This window comes from Hydra viridissima, unplaced genomic scaffold (genome assembly GCF_058129835.1).
Source record: "Hydra viridissima isolate aposymbiotic clone 2 unplaced genomic scaffold, HvirCarnegie_v1 scaffold_1, whole genome shotgun sequence".
Classification (NCBI taxonomy): Eukaryota; Metazoa; Cnidaria; class Hydrozoa; order Anthoathecata; family Hydridae; genus Hydra; species Hydra viridissima.
This window is the reverse complement of record NW_028324300.1, coordinates 28,294,881-28,315,851: the sequence shown is the minus strand read 5'-3', so window position 1 is coordinate 28,315,851 and position 20,971 is coordinate 28,294,881. Positions and strand designations below refer to the sequence as shown.

Sequence of the window (20,971 nt, the reverse complement as noted above, 5' to 3'; positions counted from 1 at the left end):
ATAGAAAACCATAATTGCTGTATTTCATCTGCAGGAGTCTCAGAGTCTTTTAATGAGCTTGGTCATTGAAAGACTCTGAGACTTGGTCAACTTAAGTTGGAATATTTGCTAAATCTTTTTAATTCCGTTTGATAAATACAACTATTTTTATTCTGTACAGACTTACAGAAGATTGGTTGGTTTTAAATATCTATTATCTCATAAAAAATAATCAACTAAAAATCCCCAAACAGGGTTGGAATTAAAAAAGCGTTGTAGTTAAAAGCATCAAAAAGTGAGCTTTTTTAACGCACCCAATACAAAAGTCCATTGGGACAAGAGTCTCTTTGCATTTAAATAGAGGGAAGGAGGGGGGGGAGAGGGCTCTGAATGCTTTTATTTGTTCATAAAAATTTTCTATAGAATCCAATTATTTAACTTTCCTATGTTTGCGGGTACATTTTTTTAGCTCTCCCCAAATCAAAGAATAAATGTTTTAGTTCACTAAGAACCTAACTTGCTGGTTCCAACGTTTCTGATTGGGCAAATGTGGAACGCTCCTTCTTAACAGTCCACAAGAAAGATGAACATTTCTTAAATACTTTTGAATTTCTAAAATCTGCAACACAATGGCATTGTTGCCAATATCTTTTTCCATCAAACTCATAATGAGCACTGGTCTATATGTCAGCACTACCGGATTCTCTTTTTAAGAGCATGTTCTCTCATTATCATCATTTTAGCCTTGGCTACCATCATTCAGTTAATCTTTTTTTGAGCATGAAATATTTATTCGATGAAAATATTTTAGAATCCATTTCCTTAATTTCAGCGGATGTTAAGAAAATTCTCACAACTCTGAAAACTACGGCTCAAGTTGAAGAAAAATCAGATGAAATCCAATTTACTGATTACATATCAAGCCACCTGTCGAAAATCTATATTTCAATTCCTTTTTGTGAACTTACAAAGCTTCCTTGTGACCGTGTTGGCTCTCGTAAAGAAAAATTACTTGCTGCTAAATGCTTCTAAAATACTTCTGATGAAATAAAAAAGAGGGTAATATTGTGGAAGGGTCTAAAAACCTGATAGGAAGTGTTTATCAATAAGTTGTTCCTGATTCTTACTACGAATTGCTTATAGAAATATTTCATTATATTGGTAAAAAAAAAATAGGTACACGATTTTTTTTGTATAATTAACTCGTTCATAAGCAACTGAACTCGATGTGAAAAAATATTAAGCAACTTCAGTTCTGAACAAATGTTAACATAAGCAACTCGGTGGAAATCACAGAGACTCCTATTCCAGACGAAGTAAAGGATAACCCTATTGATGTTTTGCCTGACGAATTAGACGGAGAAGACGAGGAACTAGATGGACAAGTAGAAAAATCAGACGGACAAGAAGACGAAGAAAGTGGAGATGAAGAAAATAAAGATCCGGCAGAAGAGAGAAACATTTTTGATCTTTTTTTATATTAGAGTTTAAGTGATTTTAGTTGTAAAGAGCACTCTTCTGTTAAAGACTTGATATTAAACCGTACTTTGTCTCTTATTCGTAAAAACACTGAAATTTAGGCTAAGAAACTTAAGCAACTATTAAGCAACTCGAGATATAGAAATTGGCTGAAAAATAAGCAACTCGAGTTCTGACCAAAATTCTAAGTTGCTTGTATAAAAAAGTCGTGTATAAGAGTTTAAAACAAAATATTTCCATTCATGGATACCCAACTCGTGTTCTGGTATTGTAGCTGACGCTTGAAATTTTTTGCGTTCGCGTAGCCAAAGCAAGATCGCGCTTGCTGTCAATATTATGAGACCTAGGAAGGAGGTACAAACAATGGATGAACAACACCTGTGTAACTAGTTACACACTACAAGGAGAAATGAAAGCTAATCATGACAAATGTTCTCTCAGCACCTTGCATTTTTTATTGAAACACGGACTCCAACACCAGGATCATTTTATTGCGATTTTATCAAATATTGATAAATACTTTAGCTGTGTGAACAAAACTTATGACGTCGGCTTACCATACATTAGCAAATTGGTATTAATATATATCAATATAAATTTTGATTATTTACATATAAATTTACAGGAAAATTTATCTGAGAAACAAAAAGATTTAATTTGGTTTAACTACTATTTAAATGCTAATTGCTCCAAGCAGACAATATAATTGCAAGTAGACAATGTATTTGTATTATGCTGTAATTGTATTAAGTTATATTTTCACAACTTTTTTTCATTTTTGATGAAGTTTGTTAACAAACCAAATTAGCTGCAACAATAAAAAGCAAATTTTTAATAAAAAAAAGATCCAAAAATATTAATTTTACTAGTTTGTTCCCAAATTAGTTCAGAGCCCTTTTCAAAAAAGGGCTTTCAATGCTTCTTGCAGGCTTTGTATAAAATTACGTAGTATACGGTCCATCCAAGAATAAATAGCCTAAATTGGATTTAAATCAAAAATTTTAGAACACTTACTAAAAAATATATACATAAAACTTTATAATTTACGTGTATATACGAGTAATTAGAGTTTACGCGTATATACATGTAATTATTGTTAACAAAATCAGTGAAAAAATTTCTGCTTCTCGTCTAAATGGTCAAATAAGTTCTTAGTCTATTACGAGTTAATACTTTCTGATAAGCAATACCCGACAAAAATAATAAATTTGAGCAGTGACTTTCTTACTCTAAATGAATGAGCAAGAGCATTTAAACAAGCGTAAACCTTTTGAATAACTTTGCATTATAAATTTTGTAATAAATGCTAATATTATAAAAAATACTCCTAATGTAAGTAATCATAATTAATTCAAATTCAATAATTCGCAAACCGTTTTCGCAGTTTTTTTTTTTGCGTGTTGAGATTTAAAACGGTTTTCATAAACAACTTAAAACAGCCTAAAGTTCTTTAACCTTTTTTTGGCTTTTGTTGGATTTTTTTATCCCTAACTTTGATCCACAAATAAGCCTAAAAATGATGTTTTTAGTTCAATGAATAGTGATAGTGTTGTTTCTAATAACTTCAAATCTGTCGAATGTGTTGGTTTCTAAGAGTCCAAATACCACCCTAACTCAATTAGATAAGCTGAAACCTACGAATCTGAGCAAATTTGTTGTCAGAACATTTACCTATCAAAAAAATTCTTAAGATAAACTAATTGGTCACTTTTTCTTCGGCGCAAACCGAAATGTTTCCCTAAATCTCAAGAAAATAAGAAAAAAAAAAAGAAAAAAAAACCACATGAAATGTCTGGTTTTTATTACATATTAACATGGTTTCCACCAACAAAAACAAAAACTATGATAAATCAACACAAAATAAAGTAAGCAAAATCGTTAATTATAAGTACAGTGAAAATTCACTGTACCTAAGGATGCGTTTTTTGATAGGTACAGTGAAAATCTATTTTTAGAATATTTTTGAAAATTTACTTTCATTTTGCTATATATATATATATATATATATATATATATATATATATATATATATATATATATATATATACTGCAGTACAGTACTGTATATACAATAGTGTATACTGTATATACTATGACAGTATACACTATTGTATATGTGTATACTATACATAGTCTATGTACATAGACTATGTATAGTACACACATATACAATAGTGTATATATGTTGATGTTTTTGCTTTAGGTATTTCTTAGTATCTTCGCTAAGCATACCTACTGATGTTTTATTTATTTGAAATCGTACTGGGCTTACATCCAAATATTTAGATAGTTTCACATTAGATTCACTACTTGGGTTTAAAAAATTCTCATGAATAACAATCTCTTCTGGGATATAGTCCTGATCAAAATCATCAAAATCTTGGTTATGTTCTGGTAGATTAGGAGTGCCTTTGTTGTAATTTCGCACTTCGTTTAAATGAGAATGACACATAACAGTGCCAATGGGAAGATTTATTTTATACATTTTAAATACTGTTGTTAACAAGGTTACGGGAACTGAGCGTGTAGTTGGTGCTTTTGTTTGTTTTGATTAGGATGCCCACACTTTTTAGACGGTTTCCACCCGATACCATTGATGAACTTGTGATATGCACATAATTTTTCACTTTTATTTAAACTTCTCATAAGCCTATTTTCGATAAGATTTAGCTCATTCCATTCATGGTTTGTTGCATTCAGTTTTAAATTTGTAAAGTGCTTTGACACACTCTATCCAGTTACATTATGGTATCGCTTATAAGAATTACAGTTTTTAAGTTTGTTGTGTAAAGTGATTTCTTAACTGTGCAGCTAATTTAGTTGTTTTTGATTTTATACCTTTTCATAAAGTCAATCAACGTGAAGTTTATGTTGGAGATTTCTTGTTAGTTTTTATTTATTGGAAAACTCATGATAATATACCTCATGGAAATAAGTAATGTGTAACTATTAGTTTTATCAATGTTGTAAAGATTTGTAAAATCAACTATTTTCTTTAATTTAGTTACGAATTAGCCTGGCATAGATAAAAGTTGCATTTTTATCATTACGAAGTACAAGGCTTAAAGTTTGTTATATCTTTATTATTCCCAATATTCAACGTTGCATTATGTTAAAAATATTGGAAACCATAAAGATCTATGAATTGAAAACTACAAACTGATTTCTAAAACGGAAGTTATAATATCTTCAATGTATGTTGTTTACTTAAAACTACACAATGTTATTCAACAACCCCAACAACGATTGCTACATCAGCAACTGCAGTATCAAACAAAGCAGGTAATTTGATTTGTAGTTTTTATAAGTGGTGACTTCTCCTTTTTTGTATACATTTTTAACTCTTTAAAACCTTATTTTGCAACACTTTATGTCCTCTGTAATGAGGATTTATCATTTTAGAAAGCATTAATGGAACTATAGCTGTTTTTGTGGTAGCTATTTATTAGGGGTGTACCGGATATGATATCCGGATAATCCGGTATCAGGAATCATAGTATAACCGGATATGCAACATATATAGCCATCGAATATCTAGATATAGCCAGATATGTAATATTTTAGATAATCGTTAATCCCACCTGTGTACATACTTTTATAACAATTAGGAATTAACTGTTTTGAGTAATATTAGTAACAAAAGTAAAAATTAGGTAATATAATGAAATAATATAGTAATTGCGCAAATTTAACTTTTGAATGAGTGAACTCTTGATTACACAGGTCGGCAAAAATCATAAAATTATACAAATTTAATTAATTTTAAGTCATAAAATATTTTATTTACATTATATACAACTATAAATCTTTATAAAATCTGTTTTTTTTTTAGTTTCGAAGCTTTGTTAAGTGCTTTTTCTCTTGTGGGACTTTACATTTTTCTTATGCAGCATCCATTAGTAGTTGCCCATCATATTTGTATCAAATAGACCTTGATACCTTCTCTCCATTTCTTTGATATCATGGTGAAACCTCCCAGCTTGCTCTTCACTTACTGCACCAAGATTTTCCAGGATATAATCCAAATAGGAGTTCAAAAAATGGAGTTTTATACTCATTGAGCATCCCAAATTTTTTTAAATTGCACAACATATTTTCTACGATATTTTTAAAGTCCGAGTCCTTCTGATTCCCTGTAAACTTCGTAACTACATCTTTAAAAGAATTCCATGCTGACCTCTCAATATAGTTCGTCATGTTTTTGAAGTTGTTATCTTCCATTAGCCTACGAATGTACTGACCAACAATAACTCTCGAATAACTTACAAATGAACCAACAAAAACTCTCTCCTTCAGCTTTGCTTCAGACATACCAGGAAATTTGCTTGAAAGGTGTTTTAATGTCTTACCATCTTCACAAACTGCTTCATCATGCCAAGTTTGATATGGAGCGGTGGTAGAAGAACCTTTTTAGGATCAACCAAAAATTCAAAGTGCACGTTTTTCTCTCCAACATTCAATGTTCTTTTTGGCCACACTTTCTGGTTCCAATGTTTAGCTTTATCACGGCTATCATATTCACACAAAAAATAAGGAAATTTTGTGTAACCACCTTGCTGTCCAAGTATCATAGAAAATAATTTAAGATCCCCAGAAACTATCCACTCGAATTCTCTGTACTTTTACTTATCCAAAATCTTTATGATGCTTATCCAAGATTTATACGAGGAAGTCAAATATCTGGTGCTATGTGGTATTATTGGAAGTAATCATTGTGTTGTTATTGTTGTGATGTTTTTAAGTTGATGGACAGCTTGACTTACCTTCCCGCTGGTGTCTATTGTTAAAAACGACTATTATTTAGTTTCATTACTGCAACTCACAGCCTCTAATTAATCACTAAAAGTCAAGATAAAAGATTTTACTATAGTATTTGGTTTAAAGTTGAATTTTATTTTTATTTTTAAGTGTTGCCAGTAGGTTTGCTCTTTCAATCAGATTTTATAGTTTACTTTTCAACAAATACTTTGAAACCATTGCAAAGTTTATTTAACAATGTCTCAGACATTGTCTGTTATTTGTTTATGGGTACGCTTAATAAGTGCGAACTGGTCTAAATCTGAAGCAGTTGCAAAACCTATCATTACTGCAAACTAGCATAAGTGCGCCATAAGAATTTGCAGAAATCGGCACAAGTGCGAACTGGTATAAGTGCGATGCAGTTGCACTGTCTGACATAAGTGCAAATGGCTTAAGTGCGCCAAAAATAATTGCAAACATTGCCACAAGTGTGCATCATCATTATTGTGAACATCAAAATTTTATTAAAAAGTATTTAATGGACTCCTGCAACAAAACTAATATATATATATATATATATATATATATATATATATATATATATATATATATATATATATATATATATATATATATATATATATATATATATATATATATATATATACGGTAAAAAAATATCCCCGACAATTCATTTACAAAAATATATTCCTTAATTAGTTCCATTCTATTAACAACTCCCTCTCTGGGTTCATTAATATGTACCTTTGTTATAAAGTTTTATTAACAAATTATTTCTTGGGTTTCTGTTTTTTGGTTTTTCACGGGAGTGAATTTTTATGTTACTTAGCTTCGATGAGCATTACGCCCTTAACTTTCAAAATGGCAACACTTTTAATATTATTTTTATAAATCTCCATGTTAATTTTCACTGTACGTAACACCAAACTTTTCTGATAAATACCGTGAACTTTCACTGTACAGTGAATTTTCACTGTATCTATCAAAAACGCTTCGTTAGGCACAGTGAATTTTCACTGTATTTAGCGAAAAACGCCCCTTTAGGTACAGTGAATTTTCACTGTATTTAGCAAAAAACGCTTTCTTAGGTACAGTGAATTTTCACTGTACCTAACACCAAGCAATCAAAATGTGTTTTACAGATAATAGCAATGTAATGTTAGTATAAATTACTTTTATGCAAATTTTCTAAATGTATTGACTTTATCATAAATTTAATCAAAAAACGAAACAAATTTCGACTTTACAGATATAGTTACTAGAAGACGCACGCCAATCTACAAGATTACATACTAATCAAGGCTTTCTCTAATCTTTTAAGCCTTTAAAAATCAGCTGCAAGAGCTTCCTTTTCATGTGCTATTTAAGTATTAATAGAGCTTAAAGGTTTGTTTCGTGACTTTTTATTCACATGTGCCTCAACTATATCTCGCTATTTTAACAGTAATTTCTATAATTCCACTTTAATCATTCCCGCATAGTTATGCATAATTTGCAATCGGACTTTGATCGCCTTCTAAGTGATTCATTCATTCGATAACCAATGCATATTACTTTAATTCATAGTGATTAAAACGCAAAAAACCTTTAAGCATTCGGTACCCAAGTACAGTGTCTGATACCAAGGTACAGATCAATTGTCAAGTGATTTCTACCATCCGGTAGAATGTTCTGTATAACTACTTTACAATTAAGCATTCCGTGCTTTCCGGTCCAAAACAATAATTGGGTATATATATATATATATATATATATATATATATATATATATATATATATATATATATATATATATATATATATATATTCTCTCTCTTGATGAAAAATGTTCTTACGCCTTGATCCTAATATAAAGTGAAGTAATTAGTATTAGGAAAATAAAATGAACCGTCCTTAGATAAAACACTTTCCACTTTCCAGGATGTCAAGTTCAATCGAACAATTCGAGACGTTTCAAACGATTGTGGGCTGGGAAAATTTTATTTGGTTTTTTAAAAAACTAAAGAATTAAGATAGCTGCGTTTAAGATAAACTTTTAGCAGTGATATATTGACTTGGATTGTCGTTTGGATCCAAATCTGAAACTGGAAAAAACCTTATGTCCAAAAAGGTTTTAATATCTTACTAGAATCAGATTGTAATAAATCGTCATACACAATTAGATGGAATTTCGACCAACCATTACCAGCGTCATTAATGAAACAGTTAAGATCCCTTAATCCTTTGGAGAAAAATTCGGCAATAATATCTTACGTATTTCTCATCAATTTAAAAAAATACGTTGGGTTTACTTGTACGTGTTCAATTAAGTAGCTTGCGATTTAGATTTATAATATTTCAGTTGCGTATTTTAACTCAGAAGATAATACAAATATTGAGGCTTTTTCTCAAAAAAAATTCGAAATATTTTCTTATATTAAAAAAACTCTTCACTTTTATCCTACTTCTTAAAAACCCCATATCTTGAACCTTTTACGATGTTTTCTCTTGGTTGGAGTGAAAAAGCCACCATTTTTTGCAACGAGGAAACTTTGAAAAAAACTAAATGGGATTCGTGTATATGATACATTAAAAGCGTCTGCACTTACATAATATATTCAAAACTAAAAGTCAGGTGTACTTGATGTGCAAAGTGTCACTAAAAAACGAAGACTTTTTAAGCTTTATTTTTCAAAACAGTTACGATTTGAACAAGCATGTAACAAAGAAAATGAACTGCGGTTAAAACTTTTTTAAAAAAGGTATACTTTAAAAAAAAAATGTTACTTGTTAAAAAGATTTACAAAACGTTAACATAAACACAAATATAAATACAAAGGAATCAATGGAGTGTTTATTTGTATTTGGAACTTTTTCTGACAAAATGTTGTAGTAATTAAAACTTGACAGGTGAAAACCACTCAAGAGCTTTACGGAACCAATCTGAATAATAAACAGAAACAGGAATTAAGATACCTATAAGCTGTATATTCCTTGAATAAAAATATCAATATGTAAAAATCTACAAATATGCAAAGGTCAATCATAATAAACTCACCAGCGTTCGTTTGCTCACATCTTGCTCTTTCCTCTTGTATTAGAGTGAATTTGTACACTAGATCTTTCCTTACTTGTTTGAAGACAAGATACTGATCGCTTAAAGTGTCATACAAGCTCCACCAGGCAGGTTCAAGCTGATAGAATCAATTTATTGATTACATCATTTAATTATATTTAGGACATTTGGTCACCTAACTTAAAACAAAGATACAAAGTTGAAACATTAGAAGCTATTTTAAACCTACCGCTTCATAAGGACTGCAATTAATAAAGTCTCTAACACGCTGCAATGCAAGAATTGTGTTATTCATCATCTCTTCTGCACGCTTTGCATAAATTGTGATATTTGCAACCATGTCTCCAAGCATATTTTGGTTACATTTTGACACTAAAATAGAAAGCATGTATTTATAGCTGCTCAATCATTATGTCTTGATACTAATATTAAAGTAAACTTTGCTAAATGCTTTTGAAAAAGAAATTTTACATTTGCAATAATATTTCAGATTCTTGTCTGACCATAAGTCTAAAAACTGTAGTGCTACTGCTCGGTTTGCTTCATTGACACCATAAAAGTATGAAATAGAGGGGACAGTCTTCAGGTCTGGAACACCGCTACAGTCGCATGTCTTGCCAATAAGACATTGTTGATAATCTAAGTATTAATTGAGTAACTCTTTTAAACATCTGGATGAAATTTGCAAATATAACATAATATGCAAAATTAACATAGTATATTTTACTTAGTAATCAGCATTAAAGTTTACACAAACTTGAATTAAAATAATTTTCTATTGTTTATTTCATCTAAAAATGAATTTTAATGAAAAGACCCACATAATTAAAAATAGGTGTGAAAAAAAAAACACATGTAGAAATAATTATTTATTACTAACTGGGACAACTACGATCACGCCCAGATGTTGACACATTTGCAGAGTAGTTTGGTAGGCATTCACATGAAAATCCACCAATACTATTAAGGCAATAAGTATTAGCACCACGACACCAGCCTGATGTTAAACATTCGTTTACATCTAAAACAAAAATTTTAAAAATTTTTTTATCATATCTCCCAAAAACTTATGGAAAACATTTTCCAGAAAGAGAAGAAACCTAAGAAAAACAAAGACTAACAGTCAACTTACCAACACAGCTTGTTCCATTGCTCACGAAATTTGTGTTGCACTGACAGACAGCCACATATGCAGCATTAAGACTACAAGCAGCATTTACTCCGCAATTAGCAAGTTCACATTTGCCTAAATCAAGATTAACATTTAATTTACTTTTAAAAATCACAATTAAAATAAATAGTTATCAAATTAAAATAAGAAATAATCTTGAAATAAGCATTTAACAAAAACTTATCTTTTCATTTTAAAACAATTGGGGTTATTTACAATTAGGTTTATATATTTTAGAGCTAAGCTTTTAATATCAACAGCATTAATCTAAAATCACTTACTTCTGCAACCAGAGCTACCAGGTGCACTCTTACCATCCCCAGAGTATTCTAGACCACAAGTGCATGTTTCAATGCCACCAACAACTGAACAAACTGCATTATTTGCACAAAGACCTTGTGTAACACATTTGTCTATAGAAGATATATTAAATTTGCAATTTGGTGTCAAGGTTTCAGCCTCAGTTGCAAATAATAAGTACTTACAACAAAAACAAATTTTAGTACTTGAAGCATTCAATCCTCTAATTATGAGTTGCAATAACTTTGCGCAAAATTTATTGCTTGATTAAAATGCTTACTTCTTTTAAAAAGTAAAAAAAATTGTAAATCACATAATGCTGATTATTTTAACTAATTAAAAACCTCCACAAACATATCCTGATCTGCATCTACAAACTGGTACTCCAAATTCAGTAACACAATCTGCATAGGGGCTGCATTGGACTGCACCACAGAGAATATTTACTAAATAATAGGAATGAAGCAAATAATTTCTCTGATATTGCTTTATTTTATATAAGAAATAGAAATATACAAGTAACAAAATATGTAGAGTTTTTATTAATGTAAAAGCTAAAAATGTAATCTATTTAGCAAGGGTAAAAAAAGAGACCTCAACTTCTTTTAAATTTCTTTTAATGTTACAAATAAACAAACAAAAAAATGAAAACTAGTACTAACCTACACAAGAGCTGTTTCCAGAGCTGGCAAGTCCATTGCCAGAACCAAATCCGGCTTTGCATTGACATGATGCAACACCAGATGACACAATGCATTCAGCTTTTACTGGATCACATGGACTTGGACAGTTTGCTGAAAATAAGATAAGAAACATAACCAAAAAAACAGTGAAAAATGTTAAAAAAAATTGTAGCATCAAGTTCTAAGAAAACTTAACTTACGTGAACATGTGTATCCATCACCAGCATAACCACTTGAACAAACACACTGCTCAATGCCATTTGTAGTCGAACATAAAGCATTTGAGCCACATGTACCACATCCCTCTGCAAAATAAACATGATTATTTCATCAAATCCAAAAAATAAAATAAATTGCTTTGTTACAAAAACCAAAAACTATTTTTTAAATTTTTTTTATACTGTTTTTGTATTTCCTTTCTCACTAAAAGTATGAATACAAAAAAAGCAAATGGATACATACGTGCATATACAGTCAAATCATCAATGGCTAAATCTCCTTCCCATGTGAAAGTAGTAACAACAAACTCTATTCTCTAATAAAAGAAAGATATAACCTTTAAAAATATATAACTGTTAAAAAAAACTTTAAAAAATGAACATGCTATACAATTATTTAAATGTTATCTTTTAACTGTTCAAAAATCATGAAACGTTTAAAAAAATTCATACCTTGCTTCTCAAAATTAAAAGAAGTGAGAATTAGTTTTTAAAAAAAACAATTTACTCCTTACAAAAAGGAAAAAATTGTAAAACAATACTACTAAAGATAAAGTTCTTACCCTAACAATTGATCCAAATGAATAGATTTTATCAATTACTTGCCAAGGAGCGGTAGAACTAGTTTGTAATTGAGCTTTAAGTACCTGATCATTTTGTAGAAGAACATTATTATCAGCGTATAGCTTAACATCTGAAACAAAAACAAGAATTAAATGCATAGTTACTACAAGAATCTTTTAATGCATTTATCAGTATGAGGACTAACTAAATTTTATGTAAAAAACATACTTCTATGAGTATTTGTAAAAAAAAAAAAAAAACATCTTTTTATAGATGATATTGCTCTAAATTTTACTAACTAATATCTTATGAAGTACAAACAAACATTATTTGTCACAACATTTGTTTACAGACAAAAACATACTTATTTGAATTTTATTAACTAAAATTTTTTGGAAGACCTGAAATTAACCATCAGAAATTAACATTTCACTCACTAAAAGATGTAATTCCTGCACCATAGGCATGAAGAGCATAACGAAGGCGTACAACTGGAGCTGATACAACATTTGAAGGAATAGTTAAAGTTAGTGGAGACTGTGCACTGATTGCATAATTTGGATCAGATGCTTCAAAATAAACATAGTATGATCCATCTAAATTTTAAAAAACAATAATAATAATAACAATAATAATAATAACAATAATAATAATAATAATAATAATAATAATAATAATAATAATAATAATAATAAGAAGAAGAAGAAGAAGAAGAAGAAGAAGAAGAAGAAGAAAAGAAGAAGAAGAAGATGAAGAAGATAAAGAAGAAATATATTTACTGTATGCAACATCTGGTCCTGTGTTGCCAGATGGAGTAGGCTGATTATATCTAATCCAAATATTATTCCCAGTTGTAGTCAAGCCACAAAGATCGGTTTCAAAATTACAATTGAATAATACACGACTTTGACCTTTAAAAAAATATATAAAAATTAATAATATAAATATTTACAAGATAGTCATGCGCTCTTTATAAATAAACATTTGTTAAAAAACAAAGAGCCATGAGACAAATAACAATATGATGACAGAAACAAATAAAATATTTTCATTGAATGAGAAATGAACGAAAAAATGGACGAATTTAAAGTGGATTTAAAGTGGATTTAAAAGAAAAAGAATAAAAGATTTTTTTTCAGAACTATTTTCAACTACGTTTCAAAAATTTACTTTAACAAAAAAATTCTCCAAGGATGAAAGCTAACTTTCACTTATCGATTAGTTTTTTTGTTTGTTTTTTTTCAATTCATTTTATACTCAGTTTATACACATGGTGTTTAATATTGCTAAGTAACTATTTTTTTGCTGGAGATCTATGGAGATAGAATATGTAACAGAATCTACGCGGCGTTTTATTACTACACCTAAAGAAATGAATATTAATTATCACTATAAATATAGCCATAGTTTAGTTATTTTAATTTTAAATTTATCATTAAATTTTTTTTTTACAATAAATAATTCAAAATATTTTGACAAAATATAGCAAAAAAAGAACCCTTGTTTAAAAAAGGGTGTTGACCCCATGTATAGTGTTGCATTCAATAAGCCATTCCATCCAAGATCATTCTACCACTGAAATTAGTAATTAAACACATTTAAATAGCTTTTTTATTGATGGAATTTTATTGAATAGATATGCGTATGTAATTTTAAATATGAATAGAATCTTCCCCGCAGGGTTTATTTTAAAAACGTGTGGATATAAACTGCATGCAACAGCACATTAGACATACCAGTTTTTATTTAAAGGGTGCCATTTAAAAAAAAAGTTTTTTTCACTTTTGCCAATTATTTTTTTTATTATCTAATTTTTTTTCTTTTTAACATTTATTAACCGAGACTAACTGTTATTGTGTTGTTTAAACTTTCAGCGGTTGTTACTAAAAATGTGAAAATGGAATTTGGAAAGTTATTTTTATTACAAAATCTTAGCATTGCAACAAACTTGCGTCGGTTTAACAAAAACCGGTTCGTTTACCTAATAACTAATCCGTTTTATATAACGCGTTTCCGGTGATGGGGATACTGAAAATGCATTTTACAAAATGCTATAATGCTTCTATGAATAAGATTTTCTTGCATTTTATAATATTAAATAAGTTTCGAATCATTTTGAATCTGAAAAGATGCGGATTTGAAGAGGAGAAAAAAAAAAGAAAAAGAAATATAAACGGTGATGCTGTAAAAAAAATACGCATAACAATTTTATTACATTTTAAATGCTAAAGCTACTTATAAATGTTATGAATGTTACACATCCTCCCACATTAATGTTGGTGGTAAATCTCCAGATTCAAAAGTTTCCTGGTTATAATTTCAGCAGTTTTTTCATAACTTTATTGATTGAATTTCATTAGTTGAATTTTAACTGAATGCTTTAATTTTTCTAATAACTTTACTTAAAATTTATCGGAAGAACAAACTGTTCAAAAAATATAAAAAGTTACATAAAAAATCCAATACCTGCTACGAGGCCCAAAAGCGCGATAAAAGTGGTGGCTCCAAGCATTTCCCTTTTTTACCTAAAATCAATTAGAATAAGTAAAAAGAAAAATTATACTTTATTGAGGTATATCGAATAAGAGCGATTTTTAGTCTACCTCCTTTACTCCGGAGAGGAGGTAAGCTACCTTACCTCCTCTCCGGAGTTGGACTAAAATTCACTTTCAATTTTAGTCCCACACTGAAAATAAATTTGTTCAGAAAGAAACTCATTTATTTCAGCTTTTTTTTAACTTACTTCTTCTTTACGAGAGTGCTGAAAATAATAAATTTCATTTTCTCTTAATTTTTCTTTTCATTTTTTATCTTTGCAAAACTTTTAAAGTTTTAGCTTTTATCAGACAATAGTTTTAAACTTGGCTCAAGGTCAAAATATTTTAGTGTTTTTTATAACATATCTAATTTTAATTAATTAAAATTAAATGTGTTAATCAATTAAAATTAGATTTGTTGTAAATTGCTTTTTGCTTTTTGAAACATAGCAACAATTATCGACACTAAGGTGACATCAGTAATCCTTGCATTGTTGTTTTTAAATTGAAAAATTCTTTTGTGTATTAAAACAACGTGACTGAAGAAACATAACTTGGCCAATAGAACTTAACTATTACCGCTTAACCAATCAGTAATTGCGGAAAAAAAGGAACCATGATGTGAAAACTTTTCCTTGGTATTAATTCTTTTTTTTTTAATACAATCTCTTTTTTAAATATACTTTCCGTTTTCAAAACTTATCCGTTTTTCTGATTGAAAGCAAGCAAACTTAAAATTCGGTAGAACTGCTTTTGAAAAAAAAAATCAAACTCGTTCCCAGGGTGTTTTATTCAAGATTTGCAAAAAGTTTGTTCGGTTGATGATTGGTTTTAGTAACGAAATTTTTTTCTTTTTAAACAGCTGGAAATGAGGATCGTTCAACATGAGGCTAAAGGTTTTGGCCTCATGTTGAAAAATCAAAAGCAAAAGTTGTGAAAGTTTTTTAGAAAGAGCAACACATTTTCAAATTTACTTTAAATGTTACATTGGAAATACGAAAAAACTTGTTTAAAATATCCTTAAAAAGTTAAGTGAAATGTAAAAAATTCAGTGAAATGTAAAAAATAATCGGAAAGTTAGAAGATCAGACTTTTTGAATTCTAAAAGTATATTTCTCTCTTTTAAAATTTAAAATCATGTAACAAATAAACGCCACAGTTTTTGAAAGAAACTAGAGAACAACTTTTTGTTAAAAATCTAAACATACAAAATTAGATTTAAACTTTTTACCTCAAACTTTTTTTTGAGCTGCGATGCCACTCCTTTCAAACGTATACGTACTGTAGTTTGATGAGTTGCGAATTGCTTACCTGATATTTAACTGACGAAGACTTAGATGAACATTACTCATCACTCTATACACTTTAAAACTATAAAAAACTAATTCGTTATTGTCAGTCTCAAAATGATAGGATTATGAGGCATTATTCTAGTTATTATTTATTAAGATTCTTTTCTTTTCCTCAAAAAAATGCCATGGTTTCTTTAGGTATCCTTAAATGGGAATGTCTGGTTTTTACTCGCCCTTTTTTATGGCTATAAAAAGTTTTCAAAATGCAAATTTTTACTTATTAATTTAGTAAAATTATTGTGGTTACATTGAAGTAAAAGTACTAAATAACCGTGAAATGATAAAAGCTAAACTAAATAAATTTGAGATCAAACGTTTTAAATCAGAAAATAAAATAATTCCAAAATAGATTATTTCTTTGACATTTTATTAAAAGAACATAAATAATAAGCTCGTGGAAACCAGCAATCGTATTGAAGAGAACTAATGAGAAACACTATTCTATGTTGACGTTGGAATTCAAAAACTCTGGTGAGATTTCCTGTCCTTTTAATGAAAAAGTCACTCAGGTGAAAAATCTTTTGATAAACTACTGAAAGAAGCTTTTCTGCATTATTGAAATCAAAATCAAAATCAGATTACACTAAGTAGGCTCTTTCAGATGGTTTCAGCTCATATCATCGGTAAATATAATTGAAACAGTTTGAATCTACCTAAGCTGGCATTTTACGCGAGTATCATTTCAAATCGGTAACAAGTTTGTGAATTTCCTTAGTGATCTAAGTTTTTTTAAGTTTGGAAGTTAATGGATAAAATTGTGATATAGGAGTAGACCTTCCAGTCAACTTTTTTTTTATAGGATTATGCGATCAGACATGCATCGAAGCTTAAATAAAGAGAGGCTTTAGACAACGTACAGAAAAAAAAATCAGGGAATATAGTATCAAGATAAAGAATGTTTTTACTTAAAATTTGTTAAACGCTTTCCATATGGAGCTAAAAAAATTTTTAAACTATTCTATATAACTTTTTAAATTACACTCAACATTCGATTGCACTTACTTACAACAAACAATTAACAAAAAAATTATCGCTTAAGTTTAATTCATTACATAATTCAGCACATTGCGGCATAATACTTGTGGAAGACCTTAAATGGAATAATGGAAATCTAATCTGTTTCAAGGTCGATCCCCAGTGAGGATATTTTGTATAACATTGTCGACATGTGATTTATCTTCCAAACTACTCATGCAACAATTGGAAGGTTTTCTACAGAAAAACTTTTTAGAAAGGACAGTTTCGTAAACAGAAAGACTTTCTGATTGGAGCATACCCAGTTTGGAAAATGTTTTATATTCCAAGAAAGTGTCATTAAAAAATTATTTCTAACCGCCAAAATTGTCCTGACAGACAGTTGGTGTTTACCTCATCCCACAACCTTTACATGAAAATAGTTAAAATAAAATAAATTAAATAATTAAAGAATAAAATAATAAAATAATTAAAAGTAAATACTGCCCAGTGATAAACAGAAGTTGTTTTTTTTAAGAAACGCGAACATCCTAAAAAATTTAAAAGTGAACCTTTTCAACGTTAAGATATTTTTATTAATCTTTTAAAAAAGTCCATTGCGATTACATCGCCTACTCAATTCCCAAGATAGAAATGTTTGTGGCTCTTGACAACGAAAGTGTAATTATTATCGGATTGTGCTAATTTTGATATATGAAAGAAGAAGGCGATAAGAGCGACTCGCTACCAAAGGCAGATATAGGATTAGAAAACGTTTGAAATTGAGAGTCAATAAAAACATTTAATGATCTTTTAATAAGTTTTTCGCATAAAGTTCTTTATCGACGCCTACTAACCTTTCACCTTTTCATGATTTCATGAACAAAAAAAATCAAATGATACTTTAATGTCGAGTAACCTTTTAAGTAATATGTGTGAAATTTTTATATCATTCTTTTTGATAGAATTCTCTCATGAAGCCACTCTAAGCTTAAACATTTTTAAACATTACATTTACAACAGAAAAGCAAATAATTCAAGTCCACTTTGGTCTCGATTATTTGGCTATTTCTATATTTAGCTTTTAAATTTTGTTCGGGATTTTTAATTGCATTTTTTTAATACTTGGATTATAAACAATATTTTATTTATCATGTATCCAAACAAACTTTGCGTGTTGAAAATTAAAAAAAAAAAAAACTTTGTGTTACGAAAAAGCATCTGAATTTGTGTTTCATGACGTCACATTTAAAAAGCTGGATTTGCAACCCATTAATTCAGATTTTCTTCTAAATTTTGATGAGTTCCCGACTTTGCAAAATGCTCTCTTATATCTTAGACGTTTAATAGAACGTCTCTGTGAACATTAATTTTAGCACTTTCAAGATTAATAGGGCATGCTTGAATGCCTTGATAGGAATAACTGCGGGATAAGATAATTAAAAAAAAAAAGATACGTGGCCTAAAAGGGCCTGAATTTCTTCTTCACAAGCGGAATAAATACCTCAATTAAGACAAAATAAGTTAAATAATAGGAACGAAATTGAAAGAATATAGCTTTCTTGGAGACATAAAATGCTTACAGAAAGAATTTCGGAAAGAAACATATCAAAACACTGCAATTATAGATTATCTTGGAAGGTTTACATCACAAAAAATCAGCTTTATAAAATACGTGCACAATCAAATTTAAGTATTTGGTCGCCAGGTACACGCATGTAAAAAAACAATACAAAGCCAATTTATTGTTCTTGGTCACAAGGCTGAAGATTGAAATAAGTCGTGAACTATCAAATTATGAAGATTGAAATGGAGTCATGTTAATTTGCTTGTTTCATGATTGTCTGACAAGTGTATAACAACCACAGATATAACAGAATGAGCTACAGTAATCTGAGCACTCATATTTATTTGAAGAATCGTGATCAGTCATGATGATCTAAAAGAAAATAATCATATAATTTTGTGGTCATTACACGAAAGTATCTATAAAAAAGCAAGCTATTGAAAAATCTATGAATTAGATATTTCAAAGACACTAGAGCATGCAGAAAAAAACTGAGCTCAAATTTGAAATCAGTGTTAAAATAATACATAAAAACCGATCTAAATATTTCTTACTTTGGACTGCAAGTGAACACTTAATGATTTTAGATGATGAGGAGCATATTTTTAGAAATTAAATTTTTTTAAATAAAAATCGTCTTTTCGATTGTGCGCATGTGTAATAAAATTGTAATACTAGCATAAAATAATATATTTATTTCAAGCTTACATGCATTAAAAAACAAAGTGGATTAGTTTTTAAAAAAGAAACACTAATAAAAGATAACTATCACGCTGTGGTCACTTCTTCTTCTAAATGACCACAGGGCTATCAGTTAAAAGTTTTCTTGGTCGTTAGTGCACATTTTTAAAACTGTTAGAAAAATAACCTCTAGACTGTCCATGATAAAATACTGCGGTGGAGGGGTTAATAATAAAAGTAAAACAAATCGTCAGGTTATAATTATTTTGTTCTATCTCCCATTTTAAACGTTGAAAGAAAATTTTTGAATTTTTTAATAAGTAAAAATTACTTAAAATTTTATTATTACTTTTTTAAGAAATGATAACTTATTCTTTAAATAATTTTTATCTAAAGAAACTATTTTAAAAAAAAAATTTAAAAATAAAATGTATTTTAAAAGTAATCATTACTTAGTAAAATCAACAATTCATTTTCTCCCAACGTTTAAAATTGGAGATAAATTAAAATAATTCTAACCTGACGAAATGTAGAAGTATTGCTGAAACCGGCTCAATTCACAATAATCAGACGTAGGGAAGTGTATTTCTAACGGGTGAAATTTAATTTAGTTTTGCCTCGTTTCAAAATGATAATACGTAAAGTCCCTCTGTGACTCAAAACAACAAAAAAATGGTAATAAATCCCTCTCGACTTTTTGTAAATATAGTGCCCTTTTTTTTAATAATGTTAAATTACAATGATTATTTATTTAAAAAGTAAAAACAGTTTTTTTAATAAAACTTATATTTTACTTTTTATGGTTAAAAGAAGTTAAAAATTTTAATATCATTTTCAAAGAAATCTGAAAAATGAGAGATTTTTATTTAGTAAAAATGAAGACTTTTTATTCTAAATAAAAGTCCATATTTACTTTGAAGATAATCTTTTAGTTTTATATATTTCAAATACATTTAAAAAAAATCCAATCTAATTTTTTTTGTTGAAATTAGAAGTACTTTGTAAAATAACATAGAATACATACACACTTTTTTGTTTTAAATATCAGTTTAAAAAATATTCCACTGAGTTCCAAGGAGATATCTTTTTTTTTTCAGTTAGTGAACACTTTTACTTTTAGAATGTCAGTGAATCCCATAAAAACCTTGTTTTCCGCCATTTATTAACACTAGTTTATTATATCAAAACAAATGAAAATGGCGGAAAACAAGGTTTTTATGGACTCATTGACATTTGTATTTCTTGAATTTTACTAGTATAACTTGTTTTAGTATAAATATAGTATAGTTTTGTCATGATATGCTACTTAAAAGTTTATTAAAATGTTTATTGTTAATTTTGAATAATGATTCATTATTCGATAAGTACTACATATTTGAAATAGCTTTACAAAACAACTTTAGTACTTCCTGTAGTATACAAGTAACATTATTTACTTAGATATTAAAGGAAACTTAATGTGATTGTTTTCAAAGAAAGTGAAAAATTATATAAAGTATTCAAAAATGTTTTTAATATACATTAATGATCTTATTAACTTGACGATTTTTAAAAACAATAATAACAAAAAGATTAGATCTGATCCCGAATATACCTGAATTAGGAGTGGATAAGTTACGATTATGAAAGGATTTACTTTACGAATTGAAACGAAAATGAAGAAACTAGCA

At 28.8% G+C, this 20,971-nt stretch overlaps 1 protein-coding gene and 1 long non-coding RNA gene across 3 annotated transcripts; both read right to left on the bottom strand.

The window, feature by feature from the left end:
- Positions 1-8,966: 8,966 nt before the first annotated feature.
- LOC145192097 (uncharacterized) lies at positions 8,967-16,171 on the bottom strand. 2 transcript variants are annotated; one of them, XM_090076965.1, is made up of 16 exons: positions 15,979-16,171; positions 14,677-14,735; positions 12,990-13,121; positions 12,648-12,806; positions 12,210-12,340; positions 11,891-11,963; positions 11,629-11,733; positions 11,408-11,539; positions 11,090-11,191; positions 10,727-10,858; positions 10,407-10,520; positions 10,155-10,295; positions 9,746-9,913; positions 9,504-9,646; positions 9,257-9,392; positions 8,967-9,141 (listed from the first exon to the last, which is right to left on the bottom strand). In XM_090076965.1, the coding sequence occupies exons 2-16, from the start codon at positions 14,720-14,722 to the stop codon at positions 9,095-9,097; spliced, it is 1,761 nt and encodes a 586-aa protein (XP_089933091.1). In that variant the 5' UTR covers positions 14,723-14,735; positions 15,979-16,171; the 3' UTR covers positions 8,967-9,094. The 2 variants fall into 2 exon arrangements, with proteins under 2 accessions (XP_089933091.1, XP_089933092.1); XM_090076966.1 differs by having other exon boundaries at positions 14,677-14,732; positions 15,977-16,097.
- A 2,425-nt stretch (positions 16,172-18,596) lies between these two features.
- Positions 18,597-20,564, bottom strand: LOC149894303 (uncharacterized). The gene is made up of 2 exons (XR_016446758.1): positions 20,330-20,564; positions 18,597-18,992 (listed from the first exon to the last, which is right to left on the bottom strand). It is a non-coding gene; the product is annotated as an uncharacterized LOC149894303 (long non-coding RNA).
- Between the last annotated feature and the right edge of the window lie 407 nt (positions 20,565-20,971).